General features: G+C 47.5%; 1 protein-coding gene across 2 annotated transcripts in view; it reads right to left on the bottom strand.

Annotated features, from left to right (window-relative positions):
• Nucleotides 1-24,258, bottom strand: part of MDN1 (midasin AAA ATPase 1) — a 476,296-nt gene that overhangs the window by 248,695 nt on the left and 203,343 nt on the right. For both annotated transcript variants that reach the window (XM_073589565.1, XM_073589566.1), the window contains exons 47-50: nucleotides 16,870-17,018; nucleotides 10,202-10,398; nucleotides 8,915-9,135; nucleotides 6,307-6,420 (exon numbers count right to left, since the gene is read on the bottom strand). In XM_073589565.1, coding sequence (XP_073445666.1) covers nucleotides 6,307-6,420; nucleotides 8,915-9,135; nucleotides 10,202-10,398; nucleotides 16,870-17,018 — 681 coding nt within the window. The remainder of the gene's footprint in view (nucleotides 1-6,306; nucleotides 6,421-8,914; nucleotides 9,136-10,201; nucleotides 10,399-16,869; nucleotides 17,019-24,258) is intronic.

Raw genomic sequence — 24,258 nt, 5'->3', positions numbered from 1 at the left:
TTTGTACCAGACCCCCCCAGAATGGTCGACTGGATAGCGGTGGGGGTAGCAGGGGTAGCGGTTTTTGTATGGGGTGCCCCTGAAGCGCTATGGAGCCGCTGCTGTTGCAGAGACAGGGACGCAGAAAAACCCTGTCTCTGCTGTGCCATCCAGTCCGCACCCTCCCCCGGCCCCAACAGGATCCCTCAGCCAGCCTGGGGTCCCTGGAAGCTGCGAAATGCTGCCTGATCTCCGACCCTACCTGAGGCGTCTCAACCTAATACCCCCTGCGGGGGATTAGGGAGGGTGCGTCTGTCACCGTCAGGGGGTCTTCATCCTCGCCTCAACCTCAACCCAGACCCCTTAAAGGGGTTGGGGAAGGAGGGGGGTCTCGACCTCGAACCAGGACCCGAGGGACTGGGGAGGGAGCGACATGGGGAAAAAACCACCTCGACCTCAACCGGGTACCCCTAATAGGGGACCGAGGAGGGAGCCATGCCGGGAGTCTCGCTGGAGACCCACTTTTCTTCATCTGTATTTCCGTGAAAAAAAGGAAAAAAACGGAAGAAAAAAGGTGTGCCTCCTTGCGACACTAAGCAAAAACTGGAGAAGGCTGACGCCGTCCAGGGGTGTATACTGCAGAGGAGGAGCCAAAGTTAATCTTTTTCAGATTATGCATAGTGTCGCCTCCTAGTGGACAGCAGCATAACACCCAAGGTTCTGTGTCCCCCAATTAGGCGACAGAGTAAGAAACAACGCACATTAGGTAGATATGGGCCTCAAGAGAGACCCGTGTCCACCTCCTACTGACACCAAGCTAAAACTGATTAACTTAGTGCCAGTCGGTGGGGTGTATACTGCAGAGGAGGCGCTAACTCTTTTTTAAGTGCATAGTGTCAGCCTCCTAGTGGCAGCATACACCCATGGTTCCTGTGTCCCCCAATGAAGCGATAGAGAAATTTGTCTTTGGAAGTAATTTTATAAAATGGATTACAATTACCTATAAACCCCAAGCCACCTAATTCAACTAAAAGGTGTACTATCTGATTATTTCCCTTTGTTTAGGGGTACTCGTCACTGATACCCCTTATCACCCTTAAGGTACTGTCACACTTAGCGATGCACCAGCGACCCCGACAACGATACGGATCGCTGGTGCATTGCTAAGTGGTTGCTAGTGAGCTGCCACACAGGCAGATCTCACCAGCGACATAGCAGCGGTCAGGGGTCGCTACTTACCTGTCAGACGAGGCGATCCTGACGTCCTCCCGCCCGCGTCCACGCGTCGCTCGTCGGCGCCACAGGAAGCCTAGCAGGAAGCGGACGACGAGAAACGGCCCAGGTCGTTCTCGCGCGATCAGCGTTAATTAGCGGGGGAGCCGGTCGGAGGTAAGTATCACACATAGCGATATCGCTAGCAATATCGCTGCTGCGTCACAAAACCAGTGACGTTACAGCGATATTGCTAGCGATATCGCTTAGTGTGACGGGGCCTTTACTGTTTGATTTGGCCAGGGAGCCACTGGCTATTCAAATTAGATCTGACGATAATTATAGAAGGGAAAGTCACAAGTAGGGGGAAGATCGTCTGGTGGATCTATTATTTGTTTCTTTTCCAGATACTACCATTTCAAGGGCTATGGATTTGATTAATCAATATGGGGTTATTCCCGTGTATTAGAATCTATCATGCTGTATCTTTTTCAAGGTAGATCCAGTTTATTAAACTCGCTGGTGATGGCCCTGAGAGTGGTGAATCACTTCAAATACTAGGGAATTGTTAAAATACACTCAGAAATGATTACTCTAAAAGCGCATCGGTCAGAAGGATTTTGATACGTAAACTGAAGATATTGTCATGTTGCCCCTGTTATACTGATTAAAATGATACCTTGGATGAAGAAATCCATCTTGTAGTCCTCGTGTAATCAGGGTTTGAAGTTTGCAGCTACTGATATTCCTCTGGGGCGAGACTGTATGCAGATCTTATCTTCCTGCTCTAAGCTAGAGAAACCAAGGAAAGACCTGCCCACAGGCCAGCTCCAAAGGACAAACATGTTACTCATCAAAGAAACAGACTGTTTGTGCTTTGGGGCAACCTGTGGGCAGGTCTTTCCTTGGTTTCTCTAGCTTAGGGCAGGAAGAGAAGACTCTTCCTACCGTCCCACCCCAGAGCATGGGCCTTTCATTAACTGAAAACTTCTAATACTGATTACACATGAACCAAAAGATTGACTTCTTCTCCCCAAGTATAATTTTAATCAGTTTAACAGTGGCAACATGACAATGCCTGTAGTTTAGTTAGCAAAATCAGGCTATCTGGTTCGCTTTAATGTACCATATATACTCGAATATAAGCCGAGATTTTCAGCAGGGCTGTGGAGTCGGAGTTCATTTTGGTGGAGTCGGTATAAAATGGTCCGACTCCTAAAATATATAATAAATTGGGTACAGTAGGTCAATGCAGAATATTTTTTCATAGGAATTTGGGAAAGTTATGAAATGTCCTATAAATGGCTGTTCTATTCCTGATCTAAGGCTACATTCACACACAGAGTTTTTTGAGGATACGTTTCTCAGCTGCAAAAGCAGATCAGCTTTTTTAAAAAACCGCATCACCTGAAAGGTTTTTGAGCTCATAGATAATGTTTTCAATAGCAAAAGCAGATTAGAAATCTGCTCTATCCATTTATCCATATCTGTCTATCCATATCTTATCTGTACCAAAAAGAATGAAAGCCGGGTAGCACACAGACTAACACTCCTTTTTTTTTTTTAGCACCAGTCAGGTACACCTCATAGCTGCCCAAAAGGACGCCCAGGACAGGCATTGCTTGTCTTCAGTAACAGATCAAGATCAATTGATAGTTGGAATAAATAGACTGCATTCACCACATCGTAAGGTGCAGGCTTTATTTTCAAGTGTAGGGGCGTGCAGTATAAGGTTCTGCAGCAGCTGAGGTTTGCAGTATGAGATTCTGCGGAACAGTATGAGGTTCTGCCCCCCCCCTAGTTTTGATCCTGGCTAAAACCGTTTCTTATAGATATGGCAAACCCTCAGGTAACCCTAAAAGAAGGTCAATGGACACAGGTGGCTGAATTGAAGAAACTGCTTAATCACCTATTTACCGTGACTAAAAAATTACAAGCTGAGGATTTAACTCTTGGCATTTTCATAAGGGAGTGGAAGAACTTGCTATTTTGCCTGTCCCAAAGAGGAGATTTAATCGCAGATGGCATTTCTGCTTCAATGAAACGGAGAGAGCTATTGGAAAATAAAATTTTTCTGGCAGCTGTTTATGTGGACCCAAGTCATCGTATATTGCTTGATGATCAACAGCTTACTAAAGGAAAAGAAGCTCTGACTGAGGTAGCAGAGTGGCCTACAGGAGGACTGCCAGGCGCAAGAGGACTTGGGTCCTGACAGTGCTACTGCTGCCATATCTTCATCCTCGTCAGATGAGGAGTTTGACTTTGACAAGTATTTGGATGATATGGAGCAGGCAAAGCGTTGCTGCAAGGAAAAAGATTTCACTCCGTCTCCTATAGCAAGCAGATTGACCATATTTCAGCAAAATGTTTCGCTTGCTCTCAAAGAAAAAGAAAAATTCAACCGTTCATCAAAACTGTGCATGAGGCAATTCCTTTATACTTGGAAATTGTTAGAGATGTTGCCCATGTGGTTACGGCATTGCCTCCAACCCAAGTTAATGTAGAGAGGTTGTTCTCTGGCCTTAAAATTATTAGGTCAGATTTTAGGTCATCTATGAAGGAGGATCTGATGGAGGCAATTCTATTTCTTAGAACAAATTCATAGACTGCACAAATGTTTAGTATGTTTTTGTTGAAAACTGTTTTTTGCCACTTATATAGTTTATTACATAGTGTTATATATATATGTAATCGATATTACATCGTGTATTACATATTTACAATTTATTACAGTTTTTTGTGTTCTAAAGTTGTATTCCAATAAATATATATTATGTTCTATCTAAATGTCTTGATTATTGTATCATAAAAATGAATAAACGTCTGATGTTCACATTGTACTACAATAAATTTTTCACTTAAATATACAGTAAGCAATGTATGTTGGAGTCGGAGGAAGTATGTCCAAAGACATACTGATAGGAAATTTAGATTGTGAGCCTTCAGGGACAGCGATGCTAATGTGTGCAAAACTGTAAAGCGCTGCGGAATTTGTTAGCGCTATATAAAAATAAAGATTATTATTATTATTTATTAAGGGAAATTGAGGAGTCGGAGTTGCAGGTTTGGCTTAACGACTCCACAGCCCTGATTTTCAGCCCATTTTTTTGGACTGAAAGTCCCCCCCCCCCCCCGGCTTATATTCGGGTCATATACATCAGGGGGTCGAAGGTGGAGGGGGGACGAGGGTGTCAGGTCATACTTACCTGTACTGGCACGGTCTCTGTAGCCCCCAGCTTCTCCGCGATCACCCTTCCTTCCTTCAGCGGTCACATGGTACCACTCATTAAAACTCATGAATATGCGCATATTCATGAGTTTAATGAGCGGTACCATGTGACCACTGAAGGCAGGGAGATCGTGGAGAAGCTGGGGGCTACAGAGACAGTGCCAGGATGGGTAAGTATAGCGATACTCACCTGTCCGGGGTCCATCGCTGCTTGCTGCTGTCTGGCACGTCATCTGTCAGTGATGTTCATACAGCAGAGGGCGCTGTGACGTGTTTAGCGCGCGCCGTGCCCCCTGCAGTCTGAACGTCACTGACAGATGACGTGCCAGACAGCAGCAAGCAGCGATGGACCGCGGGACAGGTGAATATCTCAGGTGCCAGCAGTGACACCGGCACCAGGCCCCAGCGACGGAGAGGTAAGTATGTCTTTTTTTATTTTTAAATGCGGCAGCACATGGGGGCATAATCTATGGAGCATCTTATGGGGGCAGCATATGGGGGCATAATCTATGGAGCATCTTATGGGGGCAGCATATAGGGGCATAATCTATGGAACATCTTATGGGGGCAGCATATTGGGGCATAATCTATGGAGCATCTTATGGGGGCATAATCTATGGAGCATCTTATGGGGGCAGCATATGGCGGCATAATCTATGGAGCATCTAATGGGGGCAGAATATGGGGGCATAATCTATGGAGCATCTTATGGGGGCATAATCTATTGAGCATCTTATGGGGGCATAATCTATTGAGCATCTTATGGGGGAAGCATATGGGAGCATAATCTATGGAGCATCTTATGGGGGCAGCATATGGGGGCCTATTCTATGGAACATTTTATGGGGCAGCATATGTGGCATAATCTATGGAACATCTTATGGGGCCATAACCTTTATGGAGCAGCATATGGGGCATATTATTCTATGGAGCATCTTATGGGACCATTATTAACCTTTGTGCAGCATTATATGGGGTGTATTTTGTATGAAGCATCTTATGGAGGCATTATTAACCTTTGTGCATTATATGGCATGTATTTTGTATGGAGCATCTTATGGGGCCCATCATGAACTGTATGGAGCATTATATGGGGCACCTGATTCAATATGGATATTCAAAAACATTTAAACCTACTGATGTCTCAATTAATTTTACTTTTACTGGTATCTATTTTTATTTTTTAAATTTACCAGCAGCTGCTGCATTTTCCACCCTAGGCTTATACTCGAGTCAATAAGTTTTCCCAGTTTTTTGTAGCAAAATTAGGGGGTTGGCTTATACTCGGGTCGGCTTGTAATTGAGTATATACGGTATCCCCTCTGATTCCATAACTTAAAGACAAATTTAAACTGTGGGGTACCCAATCTCTCTGTATCAGGCAGGATCAATTTGATCAAAATGGTAGTCAATCCTAAATGTTTATACAGCAGGTGAAATAAGTATTTAACATATCACCAATTTACTAAGAAAATATATCTCTAAAGGTGGTATTGACATGACAATCTCACCAAATGCTTTTAACAACCAATTCAATCCACACAGGAAAAGTAATAAAACCATAGAAGTCCATAAATTATGTGTAATAATAAGAAATGACCCAAGGAAAATGTATTGATCACATGAAAAAAAAAGTGCAAAAAGTCCTGAGACCAGAGCTGAAATCCATCAGTAATTAGCAAGAAATCCTGACACGTAGTGACAAATAATATCAGCTAGTTCAACTGATGGCCTATTAAAAGGTGCCACACAAGAAATATCTCATGATGGGTAAAAACCAGTGACCTGTCTCAACACCTTCACACAACCTTATTGCTGCAAAACAGACTGATGGAATTGGTTACAGAAGAATATTTAAACTACTGAAGTGAATTAAAAAATCTTACCTAGTCCTGAACTGTAGAGGATTTTCATGACGCTATTCAATGCATCACACAGTGGGCTTGAGTAGAATCTACTTAAAGCTTGTGCCCCAGCATCAATCTCGGTGCGAACATGATCTATTCATAAAAGATAAAAATGGAATTTGTCAGTGTAAGGCTACTTTCACACATCAGTTTTTTGCCGTCAGGCAGGATCCGGCTATTTTTAGAAAAAACGGATCCGGCATAAATTTTGGAGAACTGTAGAAACGGATCCGTTTTTTTGCTGGATCCGTCTAGCAGGTTATATCTGTTTCCTGGGGGCTGGCCAATTGGATCTGAGCATGCGCAGACTTAAAAAAACGGATCCGGTGGCTGGATCCGTCGCATTCCGGCGCCCATAGACTTTCATTGTAGCAAAAAACTGGAAGCGCCGGATACGGCGCTTCCGGCTTTTTTGCCGGAGGCAAAAAACGTTACAGTAGCCGTTTTTTCCAGACGCCGGAATGAGACAAGTAGCCGGATCCGGCAAAAAACGGATGAAACGCAATGCGATCTGGCGCTAATGCAAGTCAATGGGGAAAAACTGGATCCGGCATTGCATTTTGCCGGATCCGGTTTTACAAAAAAAAGCCGGATCGCGCCTGACGGCAAAAAACTGATGTGTGAAAGAGGCCTAAGTTTGTATAGTCGACGGTGATCTAAGTAATATAAAAGTATGACTATTCATGAGCTGCTTTGTAATGTTTTGGTAACATTTGTTAGGATTATTGAAAGTAACAGATCATTACTCCTATTCACACCGAAAAATTAAAGGAAATTTGTCATCAGGTTTTTGCCACCTAATCTGAGCGCAGCAGGATATAGAGGCAGAGGCCCCTATTCTAACAATGTGTCACTTACTGGGGCTGCGTGTTGTAGTTTTTGTAAAACCACTGTTTTATCAGCAGGAAATTATCGCTAGAGGAATAGTGAACCTGCAGCCATACAGTCCTCCATATTTATGAACTCTGTATAAGTCGGCCTCTGACACGGTCATTTTTCTGCCTATGCACAGTGTACAAAGTGGTGTGGGCGGGGTTATAGAAAGATCAGTATTCAGAAAAGTTGTAGATCTGTAGCAGATACAGCCGTGATTTTATCAAAACTGCAGCAAGCAGCGCAGTAAAGGACACTGCTGGAAACAAGGTCTCTGCCCTTCTATCATGCTGCTCTCAAATGGGGTAGCAAAAATCTGGTACCAAATATCCTTTAAAATGCTTAGAGGGAACTTGTCACCCCCCCCCCCCCACCAGGGCATTTTTAAGTAAAAGAGCCACCTTCAGCAGCACTAAAGCTGCATTCTTTGAAGGTGCCTCTTATGTTTCTGATCTCCAGTAACACTGAAATATTGACTTTTATATATTGCGCCCCGTACCTGTATTGAGTCTCAGAGGTATGGTGTCTGCCGCGTCTCAGCCATCCATCATCCCCCTCTTGCGTCTGTGCGCCGCCCCCTGTGTTGCTGTTACATGCCCGGCGCCTGCGCTGTGCCAACAGTTCTCGGGCATGCGCAGTGTGCGCTGCCCGGAAACTGACATCAGGCTATCGCGCCTGCGTGTTGCGGAGGCCCCTGATCCTGCCCCACAGTGTGTTATGATGTATTCACACTGCGGGGCTGGGAATCTGGCGGCTGCGCAGTGAGCATCTATAGCTGCGCCTGCCCCCATTCTCCCTCCTCCTCTTTCCTCCATCGGCAGCATCTGATGAGGTGAGCTCCCCACACGCAGTTCACGGTCAGGTCACCTCATCAGGTGCTGAGGGAGGAGAGAGAAAGAGGAGGTAGGAGATAGGGGCAGGCGCACAGACTCAAGAGGGGGATGGTGGACGGCTGGGAGGCGGCAGACACAAGGGGAGACACCATACCTCTGGGACTGAATACAGGTATGGCGCGCAATTTGTAAAAGCCAATATTTCAGTGTTACTAGGCATCAGAAACATAAGAGCCACCTTCACAGAATGCAGCCTTAGTGCTGCTGAAGGTGGCTATTTTACTTAAAAACGCTCTGGGGGGGTGACAAGTTCCCTTTAAGATAATAATATACTTGTACTTACATGCATGTCACTAAGGCCACGTTCACACGTTCAGTATTTGGTCAGTATTTTCCCTCTGTATGGTGGAACAATCAGAGAAAAAGCGTAATAGAAACACATCACCACTTCTGTATTTTTCAGCCACTCCTGGTTTTGGCTTACAAATACTGATGTAAAATAAGGACCAAATACCGAACGTGTGAACGTGGCCTAATGCTTAGACTACATTGCTTTGGCTGCGACACAAGTTACACAACCAAAGCTCACTGTATACCACATCGCAACATAATTGAAGTAGATATGTGCCACAAGGTACTGTAACAAGCAGGTTACAAAATGGCAGAACTAGACGGATTTTTTGTGACATGCTCGTCATGGTCAAGGTAACGTGCCGATCACAATAAACCCATATTCACTTGCACTATGGTGTGATTATTAGAATAGAGTTACTATATATCAAACTTAAAACGGTATTATATGGACCTAGCATACAGCAACATTATAAACAGTAGAATAAAAAAGCACTAAAAACTCAAAAAGAAAACTTCAATAAACACACCCAGCTCAGAAGGCATTTTTTTTGATAAATGACTTAACCAGCGCATCCTTAGTAGCCAATCTAACAATGTGGATTTCTCAGTGATCAGCTGTACAGAATGTTTAATAACTACAGGGTCATCCATCCAAACACCTTCCATTTCCAAAGCATTGAAACTGAGATTTTCTGCATTGGCCGACTTTGCTATTAACTGAAGGTCTTGCATAGCCAGTGGATTTTTCCTGTAATGGAAAAGAACGTTTAGAATTCATTAGATCAGTGCTAAAAGTCGGTCAAATTATGGACGTACACCAGCAACCAGACCAAAATAGCTGTTAAACAAGATGCAAAGACATAAGGAGGAACCAAGGTTTCCTGAAATGTAAGCACCAAGTACAAGGTATGAAAACAGAAACCCAGAAATATAATCTGATTCAATTAACACCCTAACAAATGTAGAAGAAGAAAGCCAATTTACTTCTTATCGGATCACAACTGCAATCCTAACAGTATAGCATTTTTGACAATGATGGTTAGTATTTAACCCCTTTACCTCCAGGCAATTTTCCGTTTTTGTTTTTTCCCCCCTTCTTCTAAAGCCCACGTCACACATAGCGATCTCGCTAGCGAGATAGCTGCTGACTCACAAGTTTTGTGACGCAACAGCGATATCACCAGCGAGATCGCGGTGTGTGACAGCGATCAGCGACCGGCCCCCCTGCCGGGTATCGCTGATCGCTCTGGCAACCTCTGGACATTTTTGGGGTCGCTGGTCAGCACGCATCGCTGCGTGTGACAGGCGGGAGACCAGCGAGCAGGAGCTGGTAACCAAGGTACACATCGGGTTTCTAAGGGGCGCGCGGCACTTAGAAACCTGATGTGTACCTTAGTTACCAGCGCGCTGATGCAGGGAGCAGGTAACCAAGGTACACATCAGGTTTCTAAGTGCCGCGCCTCCCATAGAAACCCGATGTGTACCTTGGTTACCAGCTCCCTGCATCAGCGCGATGGTAACTAAGGGTACACAGCGACGAGCGTGCTCGTCGTCGCTGTGCTGATCGCTGGTGAAGCTGCCTGTTTGGCAGCTCACCTGCGATCATGTAGTGACATACCAGCGATCCTGACACGTTCATATCGTTGTCGGGATCGCTGGTTAGTCGCTATGTGTGACGGGGCCTTATGAGCCAAACGTTAGTTTTCCATCCACATAGCCAGATGAAGGCACTAGATACCATAAAGACCCCAAGATGCAGTTTTTATACAGTGATTATTGTAGTACTTTTTCCAATTTGCTTCATTTAGGGTTACCTGTTTTTCTGTAGGCAATGTCTGTTCAGAATATAAAGGAGGACTTGACTATCCCTCAGAATAGTAGATAAGGTGGAGTCTTCTGAAGAAAAGATAGCGTCTGGTACTTTTTCAGGCCACAATCCAATAGATAACAAACAACCACCATGTGTGGGTCCGAGAACACACACCTGACCTTGAATAATATCCTGCACTTGCTGAAAAAAAGCAACATACAGGGAAAATGAAATGCTAGACAAATTAATCCATGCTGCAGTGCTTTCAGATCTATTTAAAAGGAAAGCTGAAACTATTGTGTTGGAAGAAAAATAACACCAGGAAAACCAACTGCATTTCACGCAACGCAAAACGGGACCAATGAAAAGGCAAGTTGCTTGCATGGAAGACCGAGAAATGGGTTTCCTTAGGATTACCTAGAATTATAATACAGTAGGTCAGCAGAGATGCAACATTACGTTATCAATCAGGTTTCAATAAATACACTTCTATTGCCAAAAAAAAGAAATGCAGTTCTGTTCTGTGTAGGGAAAAACAGGATTTTTGGGTTGCTTACCGTAAAATCTGTTTCTCGGAGCCTTCATTGGGGGACACAGAGACCTTGGGTGTATGCTGCTGCCACTAGGAGGCTGACACTATGCACAAAAAAAGATAGCTCCTCCTCCGCAGTGTACACCCCACCGACCGGCAGAGAATTCCTCAGTTAGTGAGAAAGCAGTAGGAGAAGTAACAGAATAGGTTGACAACATAAACAACTCAACTGTAACCATTCAACCAAAGTAAGAACAGGAGCTGTAAAACATGGGAGGGTGCTGTGTCCCCCAATGAAGGCTCCGAGAAACAGATTTTACGGTAAGCAACCCAAAAATCCTGTTTTCTCGTTCGCCTTATTGGGGGACACAGAGACCTTGGGACGTCCCAAAGCAGTCCCTGGGGTGGGAAACAAACTTCCATCAGGCCAGCGGACTCACCACCGCGGCCTGCAGAATCCGTCTACCTAGGCTGGCGTCCGCCGAAGCGTAGGTGTGGACTCTGTAGAATTTCACAAACGTGTGAACCGATGACCATGTTGCAGCTTTGCAAAGCTGCAGTGCGGAAGCTCTATGGCGCACCGCCCAGGAGGCACCCACTGCTGGAGTAGAGTGGGCCCTGATACCCGGAGGGGCTCCGCGACGCTTAACACGGTAGGCTTCCAGGATAGCCGATCTGATCCAGCGAGCAATGGTGGCTTTTGACGCCGGGTGACCTTTCCGCGCTCCATCAGGGATAATGAAAAGAGACTCTGTCTTTCGCAAGGAAGTCGTCCTAGACAGATAGACTCTTACCGCCCTAACCAGGTCCAGCTTGTTCAAGGACCGCTCTCGGGGATGAGTTGGATTCGGACAAAAGGACGGGAGCACGATATCCTCGTTGAGGTGAAACGAGGACACTACCTTCGGAAGGAACGAGGGCGGAGGCCGCAGAACTACCTTATCCTGGTGGAGAACCAGAAAGGGAGAGCGGCACGAAAGAGCTGCCAATTCCGACACGCGCCGGACGGAGGTGATGGCCACCAGAAAGGCTACCTTCCAAGAAAGGAGAGAAAGGGAAATATCCCTGAGGGGTTCAAAGGGCGGACCTTGCAGAACCTCAAGAACCAGATTAAGATCCCATGGATCCACGGGCGCCCGGTACGGCGGGACCGTGTGAGCCACGCCCTGAAGAAAGGTCTTAACCTGAGGACGGGAAGCCAACGTTTTCTGAAACAGAATGGACAGCGCCGAAACTTGACCCTTCAGGGAACTGAGGGCAAGCCCCGCATCCAATCCTGCCTGAAGAAACGCTAGGACTGAAGGGAGCGAAAAGGACATGGGCGCGACGTCATTGGTCTCACACCAAGTGAAATAGGCCTTCCAAGTACGGTAGTAAATCTTGGAAGATGATGGCTTTCTGGCTCGGATCATGGTCTGAATTACGTGGTCGGAAAATCCTGCTCGTTTCAGAACCTCGGTCTCAACAGCCACGCCGTTAAATTGAGCGGCCGAGAATTGGGGTGGCAAATCGGACCCTGAGACAGCAGATCTGTTCTGTCTGGAAGCTTCCAGGGGGCGTCCGCGAGAAGGTTGACAATGTCCGCGAACCAAGACCTTCTGGGCCAATTCGGGGCGATGAGAATGACCGGAAGTCCTTCTGCCTTGATCTTCTTCAACAGCTTGGGAAGAAGAGGCAGAGGAGGGAACAGGTAGGGAAGTTCGAACTGGGACCAAGGAACGGCCAGGGCGTCGGCGCCCACTGCCAGAGGGTCCCGAGACCTGGACACGAATTGTGGGACTTTCCTGTTGAGGCGAGACGCCATGAGGTCTACATCCGGGGTTCCCCACCGAAGGCAGAGCAGATGAAACACTTCCGGATGTAGGGACCATTCTCCCGCCGCGAGACCCTCGCGGCTGAGAAAATCGGCGGCCCAGTTGTCTACGCCGGGAATGTGAACCGCGGAAATTGTCGGGACAGAAATCTCCGCCCAACGAAGAATCTTGGACACCTCCGCCAGGGCTGAAACACTCCGTGTTCCCCCTTGGCGGTTGACATATGCCACCGCTGTGGCGTTGTCTGTCTGAATCCGTACCGGCAGTCCCTTGAGGAGCCTTTCCCAGTGGACCAGAGCAAGATGGATCGCTCGAATCTCCAGAACGTTGATCGGTAGCGCCGATTCCCGATCCGACCATCGACCCTGAACAGTGTGGTTGCGGAACACAGCACCCCAACCGAGGAGACTGGCATCTGTGGTTACTATCTGCCAGTGAATGGGAAGGAAGGAACGACCCGATAGAATGAGAGGTGACGACAACCACCAGTTGAAAGACCGCTTGATCCAGTAAGAAAGATGGACAGGGCGATCCAGGGACCGAGGCGACCTGTTCCATTTCGACAGAATGGCCTGCTGGAGAGGACTGGCGTGAAATTGGGCAAAGGGAACTGCCTCTATCGCCGCGACCATCTTTCCCAGGACCCTCATGGCTGTACGGAGGGATGGGAATCGCGAGGTCTGCAGCGATCGTACTTCCTGCTGCAGAGAGAGAATCTTTTCTTGTGGGAGAAAGACCCTTGACCGACGAGTGTCGAACAGAAGACCTAGAAAGACCAGGCGTTGGGTAGGAATCAGACAGGACTTTTTCCTGTTGACGATCCACCCGAAATTGGAAAGAGTGTCCAGGACGATTGACAAACTTTGGTGAGCCTGTTGGAATGAGGGAGCCTTGATCAGAATATCGTCTAGGTACGGGAAAAGAACGAGGCCTCTGACTCTCAACAAAGCCATCAACGCAGCCATGATCTTCGTGAAGACTCTGGGAGCGGTGGCAAGACCGAAGGGCAGTGCGACAAACTGGTAGTGGTGCTGTTGAATCGCAAAGCGCAGGAACTTCTGATGTCCAGAGAAAATTGGAACATGTAAATAGGCATCTTGGATGTCTATTGAGCACATGAATTCCTGCTCCTCCATGGAGGCGATGACCGAGCGAAGCGACTCCATGCGGAAGTGGCGAAGGCGGACCCTCTTGTTGAGCAGCTTGAGATCCAAGATGGGTCGAACTGCGCCGTCTTTTTTCGGCACTACAAACAGGTTCGAGTAGAACCCCGTGAAGCGCTCCGATTCGGGAACGGGCACAATCACCCCGGAACTGAGGAGAGCGGCGATAGCTGTAGAGAACCCCGGGATCAAGGCTGGATCCTTTGGAGGCCGGGATTCGAAGAAACGATCCCGTGGGAGAGAGACGAACTCTATCTTGTATCCTGAGGATACGACCTCCCTGACCCAGGCGTCCTCCACGGCGGCCAGCCAAACGTCCCTGAAGGAAAGAAGTCGACCTCCCAATTGGAAAGGCCCTTCGCGTGCCCGATGATAGTCATGCTGAAGTAGACCATCCAGATCTAGATCTGGACGGTCTGCCCTGGGAGGAGTGGGGTCGCCAGGAAGGAGTGGGTCTGAAGGAAACTTTCCTTCTCTCCTGGCGAGCCTGCGGTCTCTGTTGGCTGGAGGAGTTGTCCGCCGTATTGAAACTGCGGAAAGTCCGAAAGGGTCGAAACTGACGCCTTAGTGGGGGTCTGCGAGGCTTGGACTGAGGGAGGAGTGAACTCGTGCCTCCGGTGGCGTCCTTAATAATCTGGTCCAATTGGGACCCAAAGAGGCTCACCCCCTGAAAAGGCAGGTTAGTGAGGGACTTTTTAGAAGACAAGTCCGCTTGCCATGCCTTTAGCCAAAGTGTACGTCGAATTGCAATAACGTTGCTTGACGCCTGAACTGCACAGGATGCAGCATCCAAGGAAGCGGAGAGAAGATAGTCCCCAGCATGGGAGATCTGATTGGCGAGATTGGCCAAATGCTCCGGTTGCGCCTTATCTAAGATGCCCTGCCGAAGGTCGTCTGCCCACGTGGCTATGGTCTTTGCTGTCCAGGATGAAGCAAAGATTGGACACACCGCCGCTGAAGCCGCTTCAAAGGCAGACTTCGCCAGGGATTCTATAATCCTGTCATTAGAATCCTTTAGGGACGCCACGCCTGAAAGCGGGAGAACCGTGTTATTGGATAGCCTGGACACGGGCGGATCGACCGAGGGAGAGGCCGACCAGTTGTCCGTGAGCTCCTTAGCAAATGGGTAGAGTATGCCGAGACGTTTTCATCTTTGAAAGCGTCTGGTCGGATCCCCTCTTTCCTTGGTAAAAATGTTCCCAAACTGGGAATGGAAAGGAAAAACCCTGGAGGGAGTTTCTGCCCGTCTGAACGAAACCTCCTGATCTGAGGATTTCGCAGGGGAGTCAGCAATATATAATATGAATCCAGCTCTAAAATCCCCTCAGATGACCTGTCCGAAAGCGCTTCCCCTGACTCGGGAGAGGAGGCCCGAGAGGGAGACTGGTGAGAAGGGCTATGCGGTGAGATGGGACTAGGAGAGGATTCCGGCTGGGAATCTTGCCTGGGTCTTTTGCGACTACCGCTGGCTGATTCAGATGGAACAATTTGGGACCTGCTTGGCCCTGCTGAAGAGTCCAGGGGCAACTTATCAAGAACGGCCACCAGGGACTGAGACACCCTGGTGAGGTCTGCCACTGATTGAGATAGCGAGGAGGCCCAGCCAAGCATGGGGGTCTCACTCTCACCTGGGGCCGCAGATGGCTCCTGGACAGCGTCAGGCTGAATTGGATTGCTACAATCCAGGCAGAGGGGAGTGGACTGGCCTGAGGGAAGCTTGCGATTGCACGAAGAACATGCAAAGTACTTGACTAAAGTGCAGGGGGGGGCGGTAGAGCGGGTACGATCAGACTTAGACATAGTGAAAAGCTGAGGTAATTCCGGAAGGTTGGGGGACAGAGGGCGGAGAAGGGTCAGTCTGCAGTGCAGAGCTACTCACAGTCCGGTGTCCCCAGAAGCGATGCTCTGCGACCTGTCAGTGGATGCAGGTCAGAGCGAAATCCGGCCGACAGACCTCCTGAAAAACCAGCTGGAAAAGATGCTGTCCAGTGAGGAGCTGGTGCCCGGCTAACAGGCTGGGAAAATGGCGCCGTCCTGAGAAAAAGCGCGCCTTAGGAGAGGAGGGAGGGCGGAGCACCTCGCAGGGTTAAAATTCACCGCCCTCTAGCCAATAGCAGGCTGGGCAGGTGAAGGACAGGCGGTGGGAGGGCCTGGGAAGAGCGGGAGAGAAGCCCACTTAGAAGAAAGGGGCGGGGGGCGTGGCCGCGACGCAGCGGTAGGCCCGAAATGAAGCCGGGGCCTAAATTAGTTGCGGCGGCCGCCTGTCAGCAGGGGGTCGGCGCGGAGGTCCGAAAAAGTGGGACGCTGCAGTCGCAAGTCGCTCCCAATGGGAAAAAACCCTGTGCTCCCTGTACCCAGAAAGGGGGGAGGGAAGGGGGGGGGGGGGATGCCCAGCAACATTGAGCTGCCTATAGCCTTGTGGCGACTGCGAGCGACCGCAGCGCCTACCCCTGTGACCATTGAAGAGGTGACCGTCGGGAATGGGCAGCAGGTAAATAAATATGAAGCCGGGGCCTCATACTCACCTATCCACGATCCGTTACCTGTCTGAAGAAGTCTTGCGTCTCATCCAACCGACAGGCTCTGGTAGGCGAGTGGGAGGGAGACTGGCGACAAGGACCCCTGGAGTCGCTGGCACGTCTTGGTGTCGGCGTCCGTCTGGCTGGTCCTGCCGCGGAGAACTGCAAGGATACGGGGTGGCAGTACACGCCGTACTTGCAGACTCCATGTGGGAGTACAGATGTGACTTTTCACTCTGTATCCCTCCGTAGAACCTGAAAAGGAACGACGCACGACGAGGTAGATATGGGTCTAATAAAAGACCCGTGTCCACCTCCTACTGACACTAAGCTAAACTGAGGAATTCTCTGCCGGTCGGTGGGGTGTACACTGCGGAGGAGGAGCTATCTTTTTTTGTGCATAGTGTCAGCCTCCTAGTGGCAGCAGCATACACCCAAGGTCTCGGTGTCCCCCAATAAGGCGAACGAGAAAGTTACATTATTCCTTATATGTGACGTTCATAGGTGAACAGAAAATTCTAGGAAAGTCTGTGCTGTACGTTAACACAATCGTATCTAGTAAGAAGAAAAAAATATTTTGGTAGAAGTCTTGTGTTAGGCAAACAAAATGTGCACCAAATTGACCATTTACTGAGAGAACTTACCCGCTGGACCACAGCCGTGGGTTGTGAGTAGACAAACACTTCACTACAAGCCTTTTGGAATGCACGTTCTAGGTCAATTCCTCTTTGTAACTGCTGGGACAGCAGAACACCAGCATGAAGCAAATAAGAGAGCGAACTGCATGGAGAACCTAGAAGTGATGTAAATAAAAAAAAAAAGTTAAATAATGTTAGCACATAAAAGAATATAAAAACCACCATCTTTTGAGAAGCAGCGTACAGGAGATCCGTCGCCACGGCAAAAGTGGACAGATTTTTCTACTATTGCATTTCCGCTGCGCTCCAGAGGATCCTTTTTTAACATCTGAATTACAGTTACTGAGAAATGGGCCTTTTATGGTCTTTACAAGGAGGTGATGCTCACAGGGCAGTTAAACAAAGCAGCCAAAAGAAATGTCCCCAGATAATCCTGTGAGCCCCACTCCCTTAGAAGATTCTGTATGGTGGATAAAAATCATGTCAATTACGGTGGGAGAGAGGGATGGGCAACAAAAATAAAATAAAAGCAAAAACTGGCCAGTTTTGACCTGGTGACCGGTCCTCTTTGAAGAGGTTGTCTGAAAAGAACAGTAATTTTACATTAAATGTCTAAGTATTTAAAGGGAATATGCCACCACATTTGACCTACCTAAAATATTAATATGGGCTTACAAGTTATAGACTCCTGAGAAGAGTCATCCCTGTATGCCTCGTATCAGATGCCTTGTTGCTGAGAAACATCTTTTATCACTTTATATAAATGACCTATTCCAAGCTATAGGGATGATGTTGCCCAGATGATACTTCTGCCTCCACAGCTTATTTTACATGAAGCAGGAATTCCCAGTGTGAGACATTTAACTAAGGCTGGTTTCACATTTGCGTTTTTTTTGTGCTGCGCTTTTGCGCATACGTGCGCGTTGGCATGCGCACGTATGTGTTTTTCGTGCGCTGTGTTTTTTTTTTTTTTTAAGGTGTGCGTCCATAAAGTCCAGACGCTACATGTTGCATTTTTTGGCCCACCCGACTGCTTAAAAAAAACGCATGCGCACGTATGCGCACGTTTTTGCCAAAAAATTAACATTACAGTCTATGGGTGCGCATACGTGCGCGCTGGCATGCGCACGTATGCGGTTTTTTTAAGTATGCGTTTTTTAAGTCAACATTAGGGATGAGCTTTACTATATTGACTACTATCCCTAAACCATAACCCTAACCCTACCAAACATAACCATAACCCCTAACCCTACTAACCCTACCACTAACCCTAAGCATAATCCTAACCCTACTAACCCTAACCCTACTAAACATAACCGTAACTCCTACCCCTAACCCCTACCCTAACCCTACCCCAAATCCTTTTTTGGGTGAAGACAAACAATGTGGAAAAAACCGCAAACGCACTAAAAACGCATACAAACGCATAAAAACGCTGCGTTTTTTTCCTGCATGTGCATAAAAATGCTTGAAAAAATGCAGCGTTTGTTTGCGTTTGTATGCGTTTTTTCCATGCGTTTTTTTGCGCAAAAAACGCGCTGCAAAAAAAAGCAAGTGTGAAAGTAGCCTAACACAGAACAGGAAAAATAAACCTAGTCTATATTGCAATTCTGCCTGTGAGATGGAAGCTGAAGGGAACCTGCAGATGTGTCAGTTATAACCACACACAGCTCCACAGTGATCAGGAGATCAGAGAGTGGTCATTACACATCACGCTGGTAACCATCATGCATCACACTAGTAACTCTCCATCCATGTAAAACAAGCTCTAGAGGCAGACTTATCTTTAAGGCAACATCCTCCCCAATATAATGTGATAAAAGATGATTTCTCAACAACAAGGCATCTGATTCGAGGCATACAGGGATGACTAGTCAGCATTCTATAATCTTTATGCCCATATTAATACTTTAGATATATCTAATTATTTAATTTGACCTAACAATAATAATCTTTATTTATATAGCGGCAACATATTCCGCAGCGCTTTACAGTTTAACAGTTTCAAAACACAAGTCATAAGTAACAACGTTAACAATACAATAATTAAAGCAAAATAAGACGACCCTGCTCGTGAGAGCTTACAGTCTACAATGAGGTGGGAGAGATACAAAGTACTGTACAGGTGTGTATTTACAATGGTGTATTTACAATGATGGTCCAGCCATCTTGAGGGAGTGAGGGATGGATGGAGATAGTGAATGGGCTACACATGCACACTTACACATAGAATGACTTTGATTAGTGAACGTGATAGGCCGCTCTGAACAAATGTGTTTTGAGGGAGCGCCTGAAACTATGCAAATTGTGGATAGTCCCAATTTCTTGGGGTAGAGCATTCCAGAGGATTGGCGCAGCGCAGGAGAAGTATTGGAGTCGGGCGTGGGAGGTACGGATTAGTGCAGAGGTTAGTCGAAAGTCGGTTAGGCCGATAGACAAATGAGGAAGAGATGTAGGGGGGTGCTGCACTGTGGAGAGCTTTGTGGGCGAGAACAAGTACTTTGAATTGGATCCTATAATGAATGGGCAGCCAATGTAAGGACTGGCGAAGAGTGGACGTGTCCGAGTACTGATTAACCAGATGGATGACCCTGGCTGCTGCATTAAGTATGGACTGGAGAGGGGATAGTCGAGTAACGGGGAGGCCAATTAATAAAGCGTTGCAGTAGTCCAGGGGGTAGTGGATCAATGCTGCAGTGAGGGGTTTTGTTGTTTCCATGGTGAGAATACACCAAGGTTACTTACCGGTAGCCGTTTTTTCCGGAGCCCATGACGGCACACATGAGAGAGTGGATCCGCCCAGTCAGGACAGGAACCCTACTGAAGATAAAAGGGGCGGTACCTCTCCCTCGCTTCAGTTGGTTTACAGAGCACGAGAGCCCCCCCCCCCCCCCCCCCCCCCGGGTTAGTACACATGGTAAAACTATCACATTATATCTAACTAAAAATACACCCAAACTATAGTGCACACCAAAAGGAGTGAAAAGGGGGGAATATACAGGTGCCGTCATGGGCTCCGGAAAAAACGGCTACCGGTAAGTAACCTTGGTGTTTTCCCGTCTCCCATGACAGCACACATGAGAGGCTTTTGTAGAAGACGACACCTTAGGGAGGGACCACCGCTTGCAGCACCCTTCTACCAAAAGTTAGGTCAGTAGAGGAAGATAGATCAAGTCGGTAGTGCTTAAAAAAGGTTGAAGGTGAGGACCAGGTAGCGGCTTTACAAATCTGCTCAATTGATACCTCAGCCTTCTCTGCCCAGGAGGTAGCCACGGCTCTGGTGGAGTGAGCCTTGATGCCTTCTGGAACCGGAGCGCCACTTGCGGAGTAGGATAACATAATGGCCTCCCTGATCCATCTGGCAATGGTACTCTTAGCTACCCCGTGCCCTTTTCTACTACCCTGAAAGGCTACCAAAAGGGACTGATCTTTCCTCCACTGACTAGTCATTGAGATATATTGCACTATGGCTCTTCTTACATCTAATGTATGGAATTTTTGCTCCCCCGGGTTTCTAGGATTGTTACAGAAAGATGGCAAGGAGATCTCCTGAGTCCTATGAAACTTTTGGACTACCTTGGGGAGATAGGCCGGGTCCGGTCTTAGAACCACTCGGTCATCCAAGATCTGCGTATATGGACCACATATAGATAGAGCTTGTAGATCGCTCACTCTTTGGGCTGATGTTAAGGCTACCAGTAAGACAGTTTTATATGTAAGTAGCTTTGGTGACAGCTCTCGTAGTGGTTCAAAGGGATCTTTGGTTATGGCCTCTAAGACGAGGTTTAGGTCCCAGGGTGGTATCTTTTGAATAATGACCGGCCTTCACCTGCCACAGGATTTTATGAATCGGGACACCCACCTATTGGCTGCTAAGTTGCAGTTATATATTGGATCCCCAAAGCTGAGACTTGGACTTTGAGTGTGTTAGAGGCTAACCCCAGTTGCAGCCCTAACTAAGAATTCTAGGATAGGTCCCACTGGCGCTACATCCCCTAAAGGGAACCCAGGAAGTCTAGGAACTTTTTCCACGTTCTACCGTAGATTTGGGATGTTATAGGTTTCCTACTTTTCAACAGGGTGGAGAGTAACCCTGGAGAGAATCCCTGGCGACTCAGTAGCACCCTCTCAAATTCCAGGCTGCTAGATGGAAGCCCTTCAACTGAGAGAGGACCACTGGTCCCTGGGAAAGCAGGCCTGGAATCTCCGGTAATATCCATGGATCTGTCACCGACATAAGTCTCAGAAGGGAGAACCAAGGTCTCCTCGGCCAAAACGGAGCTATAAGAATTATTCTCGTCGATCCTCCCTGATTTTCATGACCACTACTGGGATCATTGTTATCGGGGGAAATGCATAGGCCAGGATGAACTTCCAGGGTATTTGTAGGGCATGTACTGCAAAGGGGTTTTCCCTTGGATTTAGTGAGCAGAACTTCCTGACCTTCCGGTTGTGTGCGGTAGTGAACAAGTCTATTTCTGGTTTGCCCCAGGCCTGAACTATTTGTTGGAAGACTTGGGGGTTTAGGGACCATTCCCCTTGTCTTAGGCGCCTGCGACTCAGGAAGTCTGCCTGTATATTTTCCACCCCCTTTATATGCAGTGCTGTGATGGATAACAGATGTTGTTCTGCTAGCTGGAAGAGTAGATCCGATATTTGCATGAGGCCCCGAGATCTCGTTCCCCCCTGGTGATTGATGTAGGCTACTACTGTCTGATTGTCCGTCATGACCCGGGTGTGGCGGCCCCGAAGTAAGGGAAGGAAATGTTTCACGGCTTTTTCCACTGCCCATAGTTCTTTTACATTTGAACTCTGATCCTTTTCTAGTGAGGACCAGGTCCCCTGTATTGAGTGGGATCTCAGGTGTGCTCCCCATCCTGTGGCACTCGCGTCTGTTGTAATGATGTCCTCGACTGGTTTTTGCCACGGAACACCGGCTGTTAGATTCTTTTCTACAGTCCACCAGAGCAGGGAATCTCTTACAGCCACTGAGAGACATAGTTTGCCTTCTAAATGCCCTTTTAATTGTTTCTGTGCTGACAGAACTTCCCACTGTAGTTGTCTTAAGTGGTACTGCGCCCATGCTACTGCGGGTATGCATGATGTCAACGAGCCTAAAAGGGACATTGCTTTCCTCAGTGTCATATTTGGTCTTTGTATTGCTGTGCTAGCTAGGCCCCTTATCTTGGTCACTTTGTTCTCTGGCAGGAGGCAGCGTTGTCGCTCGGAATCCAATATCAACCCTAGGAAGGATTGCCCTTTTACTGGGGTTAACCTTGACTTGGGGATGTTTACTATCCATCCTAGTCCTACTAGGGTTGCTATTACTTCTTTCACTTGATATGCGCAGTGGGACTCCGATCTCCCTATTACAAGAAAGTCGTCTAGGTATGGGACGATCACTATGTCCCTGGAACGAAGAAAAGACATTACTTCCGCCATCACTTTGGTGAATACTGCCAAACGGAAGGGTTGCGTATTGGTAGTGTTTCACCTGCCCCTGGACATAGAGCGCTACTCTTAAATATTTTTGATACTCCCGATGAATTGGGATGTGATAGTAGGCATCATTTAAGTCTATCACTGCCATGAGGCAATGCTGGAACAGGATCTTTGTGGCCGTGTTGATTGACTCCATTTTGAAGGAGCAATTGCCTACCCACTGATTGAGTCTCCTCAGGTTGACAATGGTTCTCCAAGAGCCGTCTGGTTTTTGTATTAATAAGAGGGGGGAGTAGAACCCCCTTCCTTCTTCTTGCACTGGGACTTCATGTAGGACTTGTTTTTCCACTAGTCCCAAGACTTCCGTCTCCAGGGCCAGCTGTTGCTCTTGGGCTTTCCTTCGGGGTGTCATTATGAAGGTACGCCTGGGCGGACAGATGAATTTTATTTTTAACCCGTTCTTTATTATATTTAGGATCCATGTACTGGGGGAGATATTCGCCCAGGCGGAAAGGAAGAGAGAAAGCCTTCCCCCTACCTCCGGCCTGATGTCATTGGGGAGATTTTTTGGAGGAAGTGGAGGGCCCTTTAAACATATAGCCCGATCCTCTTTCTTTCTTTAAAGTCCCAGTTATTTCTATCTCCTGGGGGACGACCCCTGTTAAATCTCCTCTTCCGAAAGGACTGCTTTTTAGGTTCTCCCGGAAATCGGGGAAAGCTTTTCTTCCTATCCCCTGCATGTTCCAAAATCTCTTCTAGTTTTTTTCCAAAGAGGAATTTGCCATCACATGGAATGGAACATAACCTATGTTTTGTTGGTAAATCTCTGGGACACCCTTTAAGCCACAGGGCTCGTCTTGCCGCATTTGACAGGCTTGCTGCTCTAGCTGTCAATCTTGCGGAGTCTGCAGAGGAATCCGCTAGGAAAGCCGCCTCTCCGTGTACCAGTGTCAGATTAGTCAGAACTTCGTCCCTAGGAACGCTATCCCTGATCTGGTCTTCTATTTGTTGTAGCCAGACCATGAGGGCACGAGCGGTACAGGTCCAAGCTATCGCTGGCTTTAATCTTCCTGCCGAAGCTTCCCAGATGTGTTTTAGGAAATCATCTGCTTTTTTATCAAGTGGGTCTTTCAACATGCCAGAGTCCTCTAATGGTAGAGATATCTTTTTTGAGGATTTGGCTACAGCCCCATCAATTTTTGGGACTTTTTCCAAGGTCTCTGAATCCTTTTGTTCAAAAGGGTACCCTCCTTTTTGATGTAGAAGGCAAGCTCCCTGACCTCTCCGTTTTTTTCCATTCCTGTCAATTAGGGCCTTTATTTTCTCATTTACAGGGAAGGTGCGTTTTTTCCTTTCCTCCAGTCCTCCAAACATCATATCCTCTAAAGATTTAGGAGTCTTTTCCTCCTTCAGGCCCATCGTAGCCCTAATGGCTTTGACCAGCTTTTCCACATCCTCTGTTGGGAAACATGGACGGCTGCCTATATCGCTATCCGAGGAGGATTCTGAGGACTGAGTAGAGGAAGAGGAGGTGCACGGGAACAAGGATCTTTCCCGCCCCTTCTGCCCTGGCGAGGCCTTTGAATCAGAATCCCTTCTATGTCCTCTTTTATCCTTTTTAAGGGCTGCTTTTAGGGAACCTTTCACATCATGTTGTATTAGCGCCTTAAGGGTAGTTACCAAATCAGGGGTTTCCTCCTGTATAGTTTTATTTATACAGTCAGCGCAGAGGTCTTTCTCCCACTGATCTGCCAGCGGGTGTTTACATAGGGCGCATTCTCTATTTATGGTTTTGCTGCTGGCCTTCCTCGACCCCTAGCAATCAAACAGAGTAAAATGGAACCCCGTTACCATAAGGGTGACATTCACATAGATCACTCACCACCGCTGTCAATCAGGGGTACCGATCTCCTCAGATGCACTTGTGACGTTTCTTCTGGACGTCTCAGAGTC

This window comes from Dendrobates tinctorius, unplaced genomic scaffold (assembly GCF_039654945.1).
Source record: "Dendrobates tinctorius isolate UK_male_01 unplaced genomic scaffold, ASM3965494v1 ptg000111l, whole genome shotgun sequence".
In the NCBI taxonomy this organism is placed as follows: Eukaryota; Metazoa; Chordata; class Amphibia; order Anura; family Dendrobatidae; genus Dendrobates; species Dendrobates tinctorius.
The sequence above is the reverse complement of the archived record's forward strand: the minus strand, read 5'-3'. Positions and strand labels throughout refer to the sequence as shown.